At 40.3% G+C, this 15,262-nt stretch overlaps 1 protein-coding gene across 5 annotated transcripts in view; it reads right to left on the reverse strand.

Moving 5' to 3' along the window:
* Positions 1–15,262, reverse strand: part of pald1a (phosphatase domain containing paladin 1a) — a 191,840-nt gene that overhangs the window by 17,487 nt on the left and 159,091 nt on the right. For all 5 annotated transcript variants that reach the window (XM_061966580.2, XM_061966578.2, XM_061966579.2 and 2 more), the window contains exon 19: positions 9,677–9,832. In XM_061966580.2, coding sequence (XP_061822564.2) covers positions 9,677–9,832 — 156 coding nt within the window. The remainder of the gene's footprint in view (positions 1–9,676; positions 9,833–15,262) is intronic.

Here is a 15,262-nt window from a genome sequence, read left to right on the forward strand (position 1 = left end):
TTTCTCCTGAACATAATCAAAAAACGTATTAACAAAAAGTTACACTGTATTTGCATTTTCCGCTTAGTCAAGTATTGTCAGGACTTGGACTATGGCGTGGTTTGTTCTCCCGTGGTGCAAATGATTTGGACCAAACATGGCGTGAAGGTGAAGACATATTTAATTTTACTATAACAAAAAGAACAAACTAAAGGCGCGCACAAGGCGGAAGTACAAACTTGACAAATGAAACCAATACTTGCACGTGGGCAAACTAAGGACATGAACAAAAGTCGCTAACTGTGGCATGAATCGAAAAAAACTTACTTAGACAGGGCATGAAGTGCGCAGAGGTAAACAGAGTGTGACAGGGGTATGAATCCGGATGTCGCCAGAAAGAAAAACTGAAAACAATGAACTTAAATACTACAGACATGATTAACTAAAACAGGTGCGTGACTCAAAACGTGAAACAGGTGCGTGACGTGACAGGTGAAAACTAATGGGTTGCTATGGTGACAAACAAGAGTGCACAATGAGTCCAAACGTGGAACAGGTGAAACTAATGGGTAACAATGGAAACAAGACAAGGGAGTGAAAAGCCAGAAACTAAAGAGTCCAATAACTAAACAAAACAAAACATGACTAAAACAAAACATGATTACACAGACATGACAAGTATCTACTTGAAATTGTATTTAAACTAAACAGAAGACCACAGCAATAAAAAGTCCAAATCTAGCTTTCCTGTCTTTTCTCTCATAATCACATATATACTGTATATTTTTCAATGTATTTATGTTGAGGGTTATTGACAGCATAACAATATCAACACAATAGTCAAACTCGCTGCTTATTATCTTGTATTACATCCAACTGTCTAATCAAAACAAAGTCAATAGTACACAATACAGAAACCTCCACATGTTGGTTCCTAGAGCCAACATAGAACTTGGAAAAAAAAAAACTTCAGTTATGCTGCTCCCTGGTCATGGAATGACATCCAGAAAGATCTGAGGCTACCAGCATTGATCACTTTGGGGGAGTTTAAGTCCATTTCAAAAGATCGAGAAACCAGTTCTCTTGGGAAATGTACTTGCTTTTAAATTGAATTAATACCTAATCGTTTGAAATGATTTTTGACCTGTTCTGGTATGACTGCTGTTGTATTGTCTTGTTGTAATTATTATTGTAACTTTGTTTGTGCCGCCCTCTTTGTCAGGTCGCTCTTGAAAAATAGAGAGTCTTTATCTGGTTAAATAAAGGAAATTGATTGGTTGATTGATTGATAAACAAAAACTACTATCTACTACTTTTTTAAATACATTTTGCCCTCAAAATCCTCCTGTGTCCATTGACTTATTGACTGAACTTGAAAATACATTAACTACAATAACCCAAAAATGATTTGATGAAATAGAAATATCGATCTAATCACTCTAGTATCGATCATATATTAATACCTCCCATGGCATCGACACCACCAATTTATGCATTGATCCGCCCTCCCCTTATGTGTTAGTGTACTTCTGGCCACGGCAATGCTGACACTACCAGTTGTTATATTATCCTCTTTCTAGACTCTTCTGGTTTGCTCTTTGTTTGTAACACGTTTAGCCATGTCCTCCAATGACAATGATACACGATTAGCTGCGAGCTTGTCAGCCCGGGGACTCAAAATAACTAGAGTCAGCCAAAGTGGATGATCGGCATTGAAAGGCATTAATCAGCAATGGCGATCACATACCTTTTCATGAAAATCGTCCGATACTGATCTTTACTGTTTGGTAAACTGCACAAGCAAGGCATTTTGCATCGTACCATTGCTGCAGAGGTTGGACGTAGTGAGACCGTGTTAATTGGTGGACCAACAAATGAAACCAACAGTATTGTTTGTCCATAAAAAACAAGGCCGGTCCTTGCTGATAAGGACTACAGCCCAATAACGGAGATAATGACTTAAAGATGTAGCTTCACGGTGCACAGTTAACCGGCGGAAGTGTATTTGGTCGTAGCTTTTTCAACAAGACACGTTCAGTTGGTCCAAATACCAGAGTTGTAGAAGAAGGACCGATCGAACGCTCTCGTCGGAGTGAGGGCTTTCATGCTTTAACGCACTGAAGCACCTGTGCCTTTCCCACCGTCCCGGTTATCACATAGTTTTTGGCCTACACAGGGAGGCCTCTGTGCCTTCCATTCAAACTGCTGGAGTTACTGATAGGCCACCTCTCCTGAAAGCATCCTCGGCATGCAGTGTACACAAGTCCCGCCGTTGTTGTCATTTCAGGACGGGCAAACATTTCAATTCCAATCACTCCTGATGTTTCATGTCGCTGCATGGCGTGAGCTAATGATGTTTAGGTTCAATATTCGTCCGACAGCATGCATAATCTACAGAGAAGCGTTTGCTTCGAGTGTAGAAATAACTATGCCACCATATGTGTCTGTGAACATAAAGCTCCGACCTTTAGGCATTGAGTGTATCTATAGTATGTACTAGAGATGCGCGGATAGGCAATTATTTCATCCGCAACCGCATCACAAAAGTCGTCACCCATCCGCCAATCCACCCGAACTAACATTTTATTAAAACCGCACCCGCCCGCACCCACCCGTTGTTATATATCTAATATAGACGATGCAAGGCATTAGTGAGGTTATAAAGCTTTTGCCTGTTAAAGAAAGGAGACTGATCGAATGAAGCAGAGACATTCAATGCGTGCCACGCTGTCACGGCCCAGACGCACGCCAGTGCGCAATCATCTGGGAGCTGCGCTGAGCGCACCTCCAAGCGCGCTCACGCCACTCAAACTGCTGAAGGCAGCTGCGTTCAAACATGCATCTGTAAGCCTTGTTTTAACATCCTGTGGCACTCTTCTGGGATCACGGCGGACGAAACTGCTCATGCTCAGGGTGTTTGTGGAGGTTCGGGGTTTTGCACAAATGTGATGCACCATGTTAGATGTCCCGGTTTTGTGACTGTCGTAGACATAAACAGCGTCACAGCTCTTGCAAATCACGTAGCCAGCATTACTATCATCCTAATTTACAACCTCATAAAAACGAGTCCACGCTGAACTTTTCTGGCCTTTTTTTCCCCTGGTCTTTAGTATTCCCTTTTTTAGTTTGTCGCGTACCACGTTTGCTGCCGGCGTTGCCATCTCTTTTTTTCTTCTTCTTCTGTTTGTGGCGTGCTGCAGGTGCCTGATGATAAATAATTGCCTGTTTCAAAGAGTGCTGCTTGTTTTTCGTATGTGGGTAACAACATTTAACTATGTATATATATTTCCGAATTGGTTTAACTGCCACCCGCCTGAATCTATTTAAAATATATATTTTTTTTATTTCAACCGCCCGACCCGCGTATAAAATCTAATTTTTTTTTATTTCAACCGCCCGACCCGCGGATAATCCGCGGACTCCGCGGTTTTGTCCGCAAACCGTGCATCTCTAGTATGTACGTATATGACAGAGTGTGCACAAGAGCTGCGAGAACAGTCAGTACCCTTCAGATGTGTCACCTTGTGGAACAGCGGCTTTGTGTGCATGAGCACTGAAAAGGACCCCCCGCTGCTGCCTCTGACACTTTCCTCTGTCATTAGCGATCCCACCACGGTCACTGGTGACGGGCTAACGATCATGACCGTGGGCTAATTGGGTGTGATTGGTTGGGAGGGGGGCCAGGTCCTGCAGCAACTGGGCCAGTGAGAACGATGCTTGTGGGAGCAAAATATGGAACTTAGAGCTTCAATGTGAGGCAAATTCTAGACCTCGTTGATGTCTTGAACTTTTGTGATGTTCTATCCCCAGAAACCAACTCTTTATCCAACCATTGGACCTTGAGAGGGACAAGTGGTGGATGGACGGATGGATTACTTATACTGTACAGTTTTGACTACATCAAAACATCGAGTCCGATACCTTATTGAGCGCTCAGGCCTGTACTACAAAATAAGTTTAAGTTATCTAGGATCTCTTCTTTGCTATCTGGCAAAACAATTTAATTAGTAAAACCAGGATTTTCTAGTCTTGTAATGAAAATTGCACCGGCAACAGAGCTGTATGTTGTACAGTATCGTCCGATTCCAACTCTTTAGCCTAAGGATTTCTCACACTTTGATTGGGACCAAAACAACCAATCTAAGACCTTGTGTGGGACATAGTCTTCTTGGTTTGGTTGTTGTATTACCCTAATTAATCCCTTCATCCAACCAAAAACCTCCGAGATACTTTTACTTTAAATAGGACAACATCCACCAGTCCAACAGCATGTTGGTGGGATGGTCCTCTCTGATTAGGACTTTAATACCAGCCCAAGACTTTGTTGAAGTCTTGTTGTTTGGTTAATTTAAGAGCACAAACAAACAATGAATCTAACCAACGGCATCTGGATTACTTGTAGGACTTAATCTTGATTGAGATGTAGTTTTCTGGGTTTCGTTGGTAGTATGACCACAGTCCATCCTCCATTAAGAGAAACAACGTGATTAGTCAAGCCAAGAGTTTCTAGTCTTGTCATAAACAATGTATCAGCAGCAAAGCTGGATGCTGTATTGTAAAAATCCAACTCTTTATTCAACCACTGGCCTCTGGATTACCCACACTTTGATTAGGACCACTACAACCAGCCCAATACTTTGTTGGACACACAGTCTTCTTGGTTTGTTTTTGTGTTACCAGAAATAATGTCTTATCCAACCACGGGCCTCCGGATTACTCACATTTTGACTAGGACCACCAAAACCAGTTTAAGACCTTGTTGGAGACATAGTCTTCTTGGTTTGGTGGCTGTACCGCCATAATTAATCTCTTTACCCAACCATTGGCCTCAAGTTACTTGTACTTTGACTAGGACAAAATCAACCAGTCCAAGAGACTGTTGGTGAAACTGTCCTCTTCGAGTAGGACTTAAAAAACAGTCATAGACCTTGGTATTGTTGTTTGGTTAATTTAAAAACACAATATATTAACCCAACCACTGGCCTCCGGATTACTTTTAGGACTCTAAAAGTAATCCAGAGTGCTCCGATCTTTTTGCATCAGATTCAGGTCACATCAGTCTAAACCAGTGGTTCTTAACCTGGGTTCGATCGAACCCTAGGGGTTCGGTGAGTCGGCCTCAGGGGTTCGGCGGAGGTCAAAACACACCCGACTCATCGTGTAAATACAAACTTCTCCCTATCGGCGTATTACGGATACGGCAACAGCAGAAGTCAGACTGATTTGCAGGTGTGTATTTTGTTGTGTTGGTTTTGTTGTTTGAACAAGGTGATGTTCATGCACGGTTCATTTTATGCACCAGTAAAAAAACATGGTAACACTTTAGTATGGGGAACATATTCATCATTAATTAGTTGCTCATCAACATGCAAATTAGTAACATATTGGCTCTTAACTAGTCATTATTAAGTACTTATTAATGCCTTATTCGGCATGGCCTTATTATAACCCTAACCCTAACCCTAACTAAATAACTCTAAATTAAGTCTTTATTAATTAGAATATGTTACCCTAGTGTCCAAATAACCCTGAATTAAGTCTTTGTTAATTAGAATATGTTCCCCATACTAAAGTGTTACCAAAAACATATAACTTTGTCTTGAGTTTGACAAAAAAAAAAAACATTTTATTTTTCACTAAAGAAGGGTTGCGCATATGAAACTGGTGGGGTTCGGTACCTCCAACAAGGTTAAGAACCACTAATCTAAACGCAACGCGACCTGAATGCGACTCGTATGTGACTTTTTCGTCAGCTTTGGGCAAGCTGCGTGATTCATGTGCGCAGGGAAAGACGCAGAAGTAGATACTTCATCACAACATCCACTTTTGGTGAGCAAAGTCTACTTTCAACAGCTGAATTTTTGGTGCATCACTTGTCAATAATGTGCAAATAATAAGCTATATGTAATGTATAAATATATATTTTAATTACGAAGAAATAGCGATTGTTGAAGAACCGGAATTGACGCTCTGGCGTATTTGCTTACATATTACGTAAATTGCGTAAGTGAGTTGAAAAACTAAAGTTAACGTACAGTAGATCCACGCGGATGTACCTGATGCCTCTACTTAAAAGCCATAAAAAAATTAGAACGCTCCCTAATATGTTATATTATTTGATAAAAATCTGATTTGGGCCACTTTGGCCTGCAGTCTAAACATAGTCAGTTCAAGTTCCTGATAGAGAGGTGGTTACTGGGTTTGATTGTGGTAAGACGCAATCCATCCTCCAATAAAAAAATAGTATTACAGATTAGGGATCCATGATAATATCAGTGGTTGATAATTCAACAGATGCTGATAATTATCGACAGATGTTGGAAATTATGAGGTCACATCTATAATTACAATAATGAAAAATGAATCGATAAAATGAGCCCATATAATAAAGGTTTACCATCTTAGTGTTTGTCATTGGTCTCTCTGTTGGAGCTTGTGCTGCTTTACCCACTTGCTCCCAGTGCCACCCACACTGGTTTAAATGTAGCTTAAAGGTGTAGATAATGGGGTTCACACTCTAAAGTGCTTTGAGTCTCTAGGGAATTATAATTCACTTCACATTTCACTCACAGTTTGCAAAAATGGGTTTGCCAGAAATTCCACAAGATCTGAAAAAGACGAGCTTCAGCACAACAAATCTGATCACCGTATTTTTCCAACTTTAAGGCGCACTTAAAATCCTTTCATTTTCTCAAAAATTGATAGTGCGCCTTATAATTCAGTGCGCCTTATGGTCCAAAAAACTGGTTAGTCACTTTAAAATTCACCATCGTGAAGATTTATTGAAGGAGTGCGAAGCTGCCTGTACTATTAACCCGAGACTGAGCGTTAACAGTGGCGACCACAGCAAACATCAAGTCACAGGACTAAGGCGAAAGCGATTGATAACAGTTTGAAAGAAAAGACCTTAGTAGGAAAGAACGTAACGACAAAATTAGTCATTCTTTATGTTTAACGTCATAGTTCATCTGGGGGCAGAAGCTATGGTTAGTTACCTTTTATGATTTATTGGTGGAATAAATGCATTTTACTATTTGAATCCTTATTTCTACAATTAATAGTTGCCTTTCCAAGCAGCTGCATTATTTTATTAGATGTGACTTCACTTCTTACGGTGTTGTTAACAGTTATATAGAATCTATTGGCTTAGTTCTATTGGTCTCATTTATATATGTTGTGTTGGACAGATTGTTTTATTTGTTTTGTGAAACCATAATCGATAGAATGTTTTAGATGCTTTTTGTCTATCAATTAAATAATTTAACACAGAGACCCAAGAACTTTTCGGATTTATTCAAACCAGAGAGCTCGGCTACATATCTGGTTAGTGTTTCTTAGATCCAACCAGCAAGAAGCAATAATGTGAAGCGCCCCAGGGATGGGGGCTGCTGGGCAAAGGGGAACCTGGGTTACTCTTACTTGTTAAAGGGGAACATTATCACCAGACCTATGTAAGCGTCAATATATACCTTGATGTTGCAGAAAAAAGACCATATATTTTTTAGCCGATTTCCGAACTCTAAATGGGTGAATTTTGGCGAATTAAACGCCTTTCTATTATTCACAAAGTGACGTCACATCGGGAAGCAATTCGCCATTTTCTCAAACACATTACAAACACCGAGTCAAATCAGCTCTGTTTTTTTCCATTTTTTCGACTGTTTTCCGTACCTTGGAGACATCATGCCTCGTCGGTGTGTTGTCGGAGGGTGTAACAACACGAACAGGGACGGATTCAAGTTGCACCAGTGGCCCAAAGATGCGAAAGTGGCAAGAAATTCGACGTTTGTTCCGCACACTTTACCGACGAAAGCTATGCTACGACAGAGATGGCAAGAATGTGTGGATATCCTGCGACACTCAAAGCAGATGCACTTCCAACTGGACTGGACAGATCAGCTTCCAGGAAAAGAGAGCGGATGAGGGTATGTCTACAGAATATATTAATTGATGAAAACTGGGCTGTCTGCACTCTCAAAGTGCATGTTGTTGCCAAATGTATTTCATATGCTGTAAACCTAGTTCATAGTTGTTAGTTTCCTTTAATGCCAAACAAACACATACCAATCGTTGGTTAGAAGACGATCGCCGAATTCGTCCTCGCTTTCTCCCGCTGGCTGTTGTGTCGTTTTCGTCGGTTTCGCTTGCATACAGTGCAAACCGATATGGCTCAATAGCTTCAGTTTCTTCTTCGCTACCTGCCTCCACACTACAACATCCATTTCAATACATGCGTAATCTGTTGAATCGCTTAAGCCGCTGAAATCCGAGTCTGAATCCGAGCTAATGTCGCTATTCCTTGCTGTTCTATCCGCCATGTTTGTTTGTATTGGCATCACTGTGTGACGTCACAAGAAAATGGACGGGTGTATATAACGATGGTTAAAATCAGGCACTTTGAAGCTTTTTTTAGGGATATTGCGTTGATGGGTAAAATTTTGAAAAAAACTTCGAAAAATAAAATAAGCCACTGGGAACTGATTTTTAATGGTTTTAACCCTTCTGAAATGGTGATAATGTTCCCCTTTAATGATGACATCAGACTCTGAATAAGTACGGTAAAAGGAAGGTGGCTTAATGACACTAGAATTGCAATTTTCCCAAAAGGTCAGATGCATAATGCAAGCAACGGAAAAAGAGTAGGGATTTGAGTTGAATTAGATTGTCGTGCCATTTTAGCCAACTCGGGGCCCAGACTACTCGACAATATTAGCTGACCCCTGTCTTGTCTGCTGCTAATTGATTCATCAGCAGGGAATGCAACTCTTTCAATTTGCCAAAGTCTGCAGACAAAATTTAAGAGGCTGTTTGATTAGCTGGGTCTGCAAATTATACCACGGCGGCAAATTTTTTTTTTTTAACCTCATGTTTGGTAGAAAATTTGCAAGATGCGCTGCGGGCATAAAAGGCTAGATGTGTCTCGGATAATTCATTTATTTACTCTGTGAGGCTCACATTACTCTCCCGCACATATTTGGTATTCATAACAGGAAGGACTTGCCTCCGTTCACCGAGCATATTTCTTTGACAGCTGTTTTCTCAGCAATTGTTCGAGTCCTTTTTGGAATTTCACCCAGCTTTTAGTCCACACCGAACTGAAGGGAGAAAAACGGAAGGAGATTTTCATTCTATAAATTTCAAACATTCTTTGTCTTTGGCTGCGGCGTTGGAATAAAAATATTCACACATAAACTTACGCATTATGACTCTTATGAAGGTTAGGGGTTACTTGTGATGCCTGTCGTTGTATGAAAAAAGTATGTTGCAGTGACGAGATTGCATTGTGCATTTGTACCACTCATTTGAATGGAATACACAAACTTTACTGTAGCATGGAAGCACAGCTGGCCAAACCATTAATGTACTCAAACACACACAGAGTCGAGACATTATTAAGGTTCAAAATTCAAGGCCACAATGGAACCAGAACCTAAGCTAGTATATTTCTGGAGGAAAGTAGAACTCTGCCTAAATGATTAAAGCGTTTTTTCTCCACTTCTGACACAGCAATGATATAACAGACATATTGGACCAAGCTGAAGGGCTGCATAATAGGAGTGAGAGACGGCTGGGGAATTTTTGTTCACCCTCTGTCGGCACCAGAAGGCATGCAGATGTCGTCAAACCAAGCACAGGGCCAAGCCGCAGGAGTAATTAAAGCATAATAGCCAAGCAGAGGCGTGATAAAAGGGGATACCTGCTCCATCCAGAGAGTGAAGGAGCGCTGATAGGAGTCTTTCTTCTCCAGGTGCAGGTACGTGTTGAAGAGGATGAGGTAAATGTAGCGCTCCAGGTACTGCAAGCTCTGCAGCAGAAGTTGATGGCACTCTTTCTCCGACTTGCCACTTTTGATCTAAGGAAGAAGGAAAAAGTGGATTTCTGTTAGCTAGGGGTATTATACTGCAGTGCTGTACGCTCCAGGCACGTAAGAAGTGTCAAGGAAGGGCATTATAATAATTAACTGATTAAGATTTGGATTGCATGGGGATGATTATGAATTTAATAATTAAATGATCATGAATTATCTTTATAGTTGATTGAGGATATTTAAACAACACTAATACATACTTGCCAACCCTCCCGGATTTTCCGGGAGACTCCCGAAATTCAGTGCCTCTCCCGAAAACCTCCCGGGACAAATTTTCTCCCGAAAATCTCCCGAAATTCAGGCACACAATATAAACGGCGTACCTGCCCAATCACGTTATGACTGTAGAATGATGGAGGGCGAGTTCTTGGTTTCTTATGTGGGTTTATTGTTAGGCAGTTTCATTAATGTCCTCCCAGCGTGGTAACAACACACAACAACAGCATTTTGTCTACCGTAAAGCAGTTCGTCTGCCGTAAACAGCAATGTTGGGACACTCTTAAACAGGACAATACTGCCATCTAGTGCATTTGATGAAAGCACTTTTTGCGTGTCACACAGCAATGCATCATCAGTGAGGGCGTTCAGCATGGTTAGAAAAATAGTGACAAATAGAACAAGGATGGACAATTCAACCCTTAACTCAACAATGAGTAAATGAGTGTTATGTGTGTGTACATGTGTAAATAAATGAACACTGAAATTCAAGTATTTCTTTTATTTATATATATATGAAATACTTGACTTAGTATTTCTTATATATATATATATATATATATATATATATATATATATATATATATATATATATAAAATACTTGACTTGGTGAATCCTAGCTGTAAATATACTCCTCCCCTCTTAACCATGCCCCCAACCACGCCCCCGCCCCCCACCTCCCGAAATCGGAGGTCTCAAGGTTGGCAAGTATGCTAATAGGCCCAAACAGCAAGAATGCTGCGGTAGGCTATTTGCTACGTTTCGGTGTTTGTCTGAACCTCGGGTTGCAGAGACGTCGGATAAGTGTAAAAAAGAAGCCTGTCACCAGTGTTGGGACTGTAACGCCGTTAGTTTCGGCGGTAACTAGTAATCTAAAGCGTTATTTTTTATATTCAGTGACTCAGTTACCGTTACTACATGATGCGTTACTGCGTTATTTTACGTAATTTTTTATGTAGTATCGGCTAGAAACAGAAGATCTGAGTGTGTTTTATTGGAGCGCTGCGGTGGAAAAGAAAAGGTGTGCTTTGTGTGGGTGGGGGCAGGGGGGACTCCCATACCGTAGTTGAGGGGCGCAGAGGAGACGTTCCTCCAGGGCCTATGTACTTCGGGGCTAACAACCTTCACTTTACCCGGAAGTGGGTCTTTACAGCTGAGGGTGAATGACGAGGCCGGCGGTTTGTTGCAACTTTGTGACTTTATTGGACGCACCTGCACGCACTCACTGTCGCCGTTCCCTCACCTCTCTCGCCCACTCACTCACTGACGTCACTCACCTCACATGCTGTCATATCTTAAAGGGCCACACACACACACACACACACACACACACACACACACACACACACACACACACACACACACACACACACACACACACACACACACACACACACACACATACGCTACTCTCATAACAACTAACAAGACATCATGGCGAAGCCCGAAGTCGAGTTTCTTAACATGGAGACATTCTCAATACTTTTCTTTTGTTGAGCACAAAAAAAATAACATTTTAGTTAAATGTAAGTTGTGTCTTGGATCAAAGATCCTATCTACTTAAAGTTAAAGTGCCATTATGTTGCAGCTATTTAAAATAGTTTTGTCAATTTGTTCTGGCCTGAAATAAATTAGCCCTTTGAAACATATCTTTGTCTTTGTGTGTTGTATGTAGACCACATTGCTTTCTGAGTTCAGTGATGCAAATGCATGTCAAGTTGATCAACAGATTGTATTATTCTCCAGTGCAATAACAGTACTGAAATGAAGGCTAAAATGGCATTAATGGGAGCCTTAAAAAAAAAAAAAGACAAAAAAAAGAAGTAACTAAATAGTTTCTTTTCACAGTAACGCATTACTTTTTGGTGTAAGTAACTGAGTTAGTAACTGAGTTACTTTTGAAATAAAGTAACTAGTAACTGTAACTAGTTACTGGTTTTCAGTAATCAACCCAACACTGCCTGTCACAATGTGTTGGTGACGAACCCCAAGATGCAGAGACAGTAGGCTTTGTGCAGGAAAACATAATTTAATGTCCAAAATAAGAAAAAAAAACACAAACCAGAAACCAGGAACAGCCAAACTGGAAACAGGAACCAGCAAACAGAAAAACTGGAAACAGCTAACGGCTAATAGGATATAGCTTAACAGGAAAACAAGAAACAAGGAGACAGCAAACTGCAAATAGCTATCAGGAACAGCTTACCGCAGACAGCGACAATGACAATGACAATGACAGGTATTAGCACGACAGGTAGTAATGACATCGACATTACTCCAGCACTGACTGGAGGGCAGAGCAGGTATAAATAGCAGCCGGCTGATTGACACCAGTTGTGGCCAGGTGTCAATCAGCCGCAGCTGAGGGGAAACAGCGCTCAGGGAGACAAGCAGGAAACTGAACAAAAATAATAGCGCTGACAGGAAATAGAACAAACACAGAGGAAAAACTAAAACATAACCAAACTGTCAGGGACAAGCCTGACAAAGCCCTTTTTATTGGGGAAAATGCATGTAACATAAAAACCCCCAAAGATGTGCAGTTAGGAAGTGCTCAGTGGCCTTGTGGTTAGAGTGTCCGCCCTGAGATCGGTAGGTTGTGAGTTCAAACCCCGGCCGAGTCATACCAAAGACTATAAAAATGGGACCCATTACCTCCCTGCTTGGCACTCAGCATCAAGGGTTGTAATTGGGGGTTAAATCACCAAAAATTATTCCGCAGCGCGGCCACCGCTGCTGCTCACTGCTCCCCTCACCTCCCAGGGCATGCACAAGGGGATGGGTTAAATGCAGAGGACAAATTTCACCACAACAAGTGTGTGTGTGTGACAATCATTGGTACTTTACTTTAACTTGAACCTTAAAATCGAACCTCAAACACATAAGGAGCAAATGCAGTGATTTTAAAACTGGTGTAACGTGGACCCGCCTTGTTGACTTCGTCAGCACACGTGCATCTACATTTTGAAGTAATTGTAAAGGCGCAGTAACGACACATGCTAAACAAGATGCAAAAAAGTGCTCACAAAACGGGAATTAGTGTTTATTAAATATATTTGCATCTTTTCCTTGCAGTATTGTGGGCGTTTTGATAATCAGCATGTACAGTATTTTGTATATTAACGAAGACAGAAACGCAAAATTAATTGTACGCCTTATTCTGCTCACTTAGCAGACACAATCCACTTTGCACACGTTTAATGGCTCAGTTTTGCATGTGTTACAAAGTGTGCATGTGTTTTAGTACACGCAACGCTTTAATAAATCAGGCTCATAGTATATTATTTGCTGCTCAGTGGCCTTGTGGCTAGAGTGTCCGCCCTGATATCGGTAGGTTGTGAGTTCAAACCCCGGCCGAATCATACCAAAGACTATAAAAATAGGACCCATTACCTCTAGGGCTGAAACGACGCGTCGACGTAGTCGACGTCATCGGTTACGTAAATACGTCGACGCCGTTTTTGTGCTTCGACGCGTCGCATATTTACGTCACACTACCGTCATGGCGGAGCGCAAAGCAGACGATGCGAGCGGTGCGAGCGAGGGGAAAAAAGCACGCCAAAAGTCGTCAAAAGTGTGGGAGTATTTCAATAAACGGCCTAAGAAGAAACGCTACGTTTACTCCGCTACTTTTATCTACATTCAGCTCGCTACTCGCTACTAATTTTTATCGATCTGTTAATGCACACTTTGTTTGTTTTGGTCTGTCAGACAGACCTTCAAAGTGCCTGCCTTACTGGTGACGTTTCACTCCGTTCCACCAATCAGATGCAGTCACTGGTGACGTTGGACCAATCAAACAGAGCCAGGCGGTCACATGACCTGACTTAAACAAGTTGAAAAACGTATTGGGGTGTTGCCATTTAATGGTCAATTGTACGGAATATGTACTGTACTGTGCAATCTACTAATAAAAGTTTCAATCAATCAATCAAAAGTGTGAAGGAAAAAAGACTACTTTTTATTTCAACCGTACATCCCGTCAAAAGCCTAAAGACTGACTGCACAGTTCCTGTCTTCACAATAAAAGTGCCGCTCCATCGCGCCGCGCTTTCAAAATAAGAGTCTCCGAAAGCCAGCGCAAACAAGCTAGCAAGCTACGGAGTTTGCCGCCAATTTATTTCTTGTAAAGTGTATAAAAACGAATATGGAAGATGGACAAATAAGATACCAAAAACCAACCACTTTCATGTGGTATTAGACAGAAAGGAGGAACTTTTTTTCTCCTCCATTTGAAAACGTGGACGTTATAAGCAATACTGTCTGTTTACAATCAATGCAAGTCATCAGAATCAGGTAATACACCAACTTATATTCTTGTCTTCATGAAAGAAAGGAATCTATATGTGTTAAACATGCATGTATATTCATTAAAACACCTTTAACATGTAAACAAAAACGGCAAAATAAATAAATATAAATTATATACTGTATATATCAATGTATGTATATATATGTGTATATATATATATATATGTGTGTATATATATATGTGTGTATATATATATATATATATATATATATATATATATATATATATATATATATATATATATGTGTGTGTATATATATATATATATATGTGTGTGTGTATATATATATATATATATATATATATATATATATATATATATATATATATATATATATATATATATATATATATATATATATATATGTGTGTGTATGTTACTCATCAGTTACTCAGTACTTGAGTAGTTTTTTCACAATATACTTTTTACTTTTACTCAAGTAAATATTTGGGTGACTACTCCTTACTTTTACTTGAGTAATAAATCTCTAAAGTAACAGTACTCTTACTTGAGTACAATTTCTGGCTACTCTACCCACCTCTGCTAATAATGTTGTTGTATGCACAACGGCTATAAACGAACATTTGAAAAGAAAACACCCGACAGCGTTCTTGCCATCACCATCAACTAGTCAATCGTCCGCGTGAGTATACGTTGTCATCATTACACAAAAACATGAATGTGTCATTTGTATCTGTGTTGTAAATTCATAAACTAAAACACTGTTTCGCTCTGAGAGGCGCGTTTGGCGTGCCTGTTCAGTGTTTACAAAGATGCGCTCCTCTTTAACGCTAACGTTAATTAGTTGTGCAAATACCTTTTACAACATTAATAGTTACATATACGGTACTATGTACAAACCAACAATTAACTTTCACTTTAATC

Source organism: Nerophis lumbriciformis, linkage group LG11, assembly GCF_033978685.3.
Source record: "Nerophis lumbriciformis linkage group LG11, RoL_Nlum_v2.1, whole genome shotgun sequence".
Lineage (NCBI taxonomy): Eukaryota > Metazoa > Chordata > Actinopteri > Syngnathiformes > Syngnathidae > Nerophis > Nerophis lumbriciformis.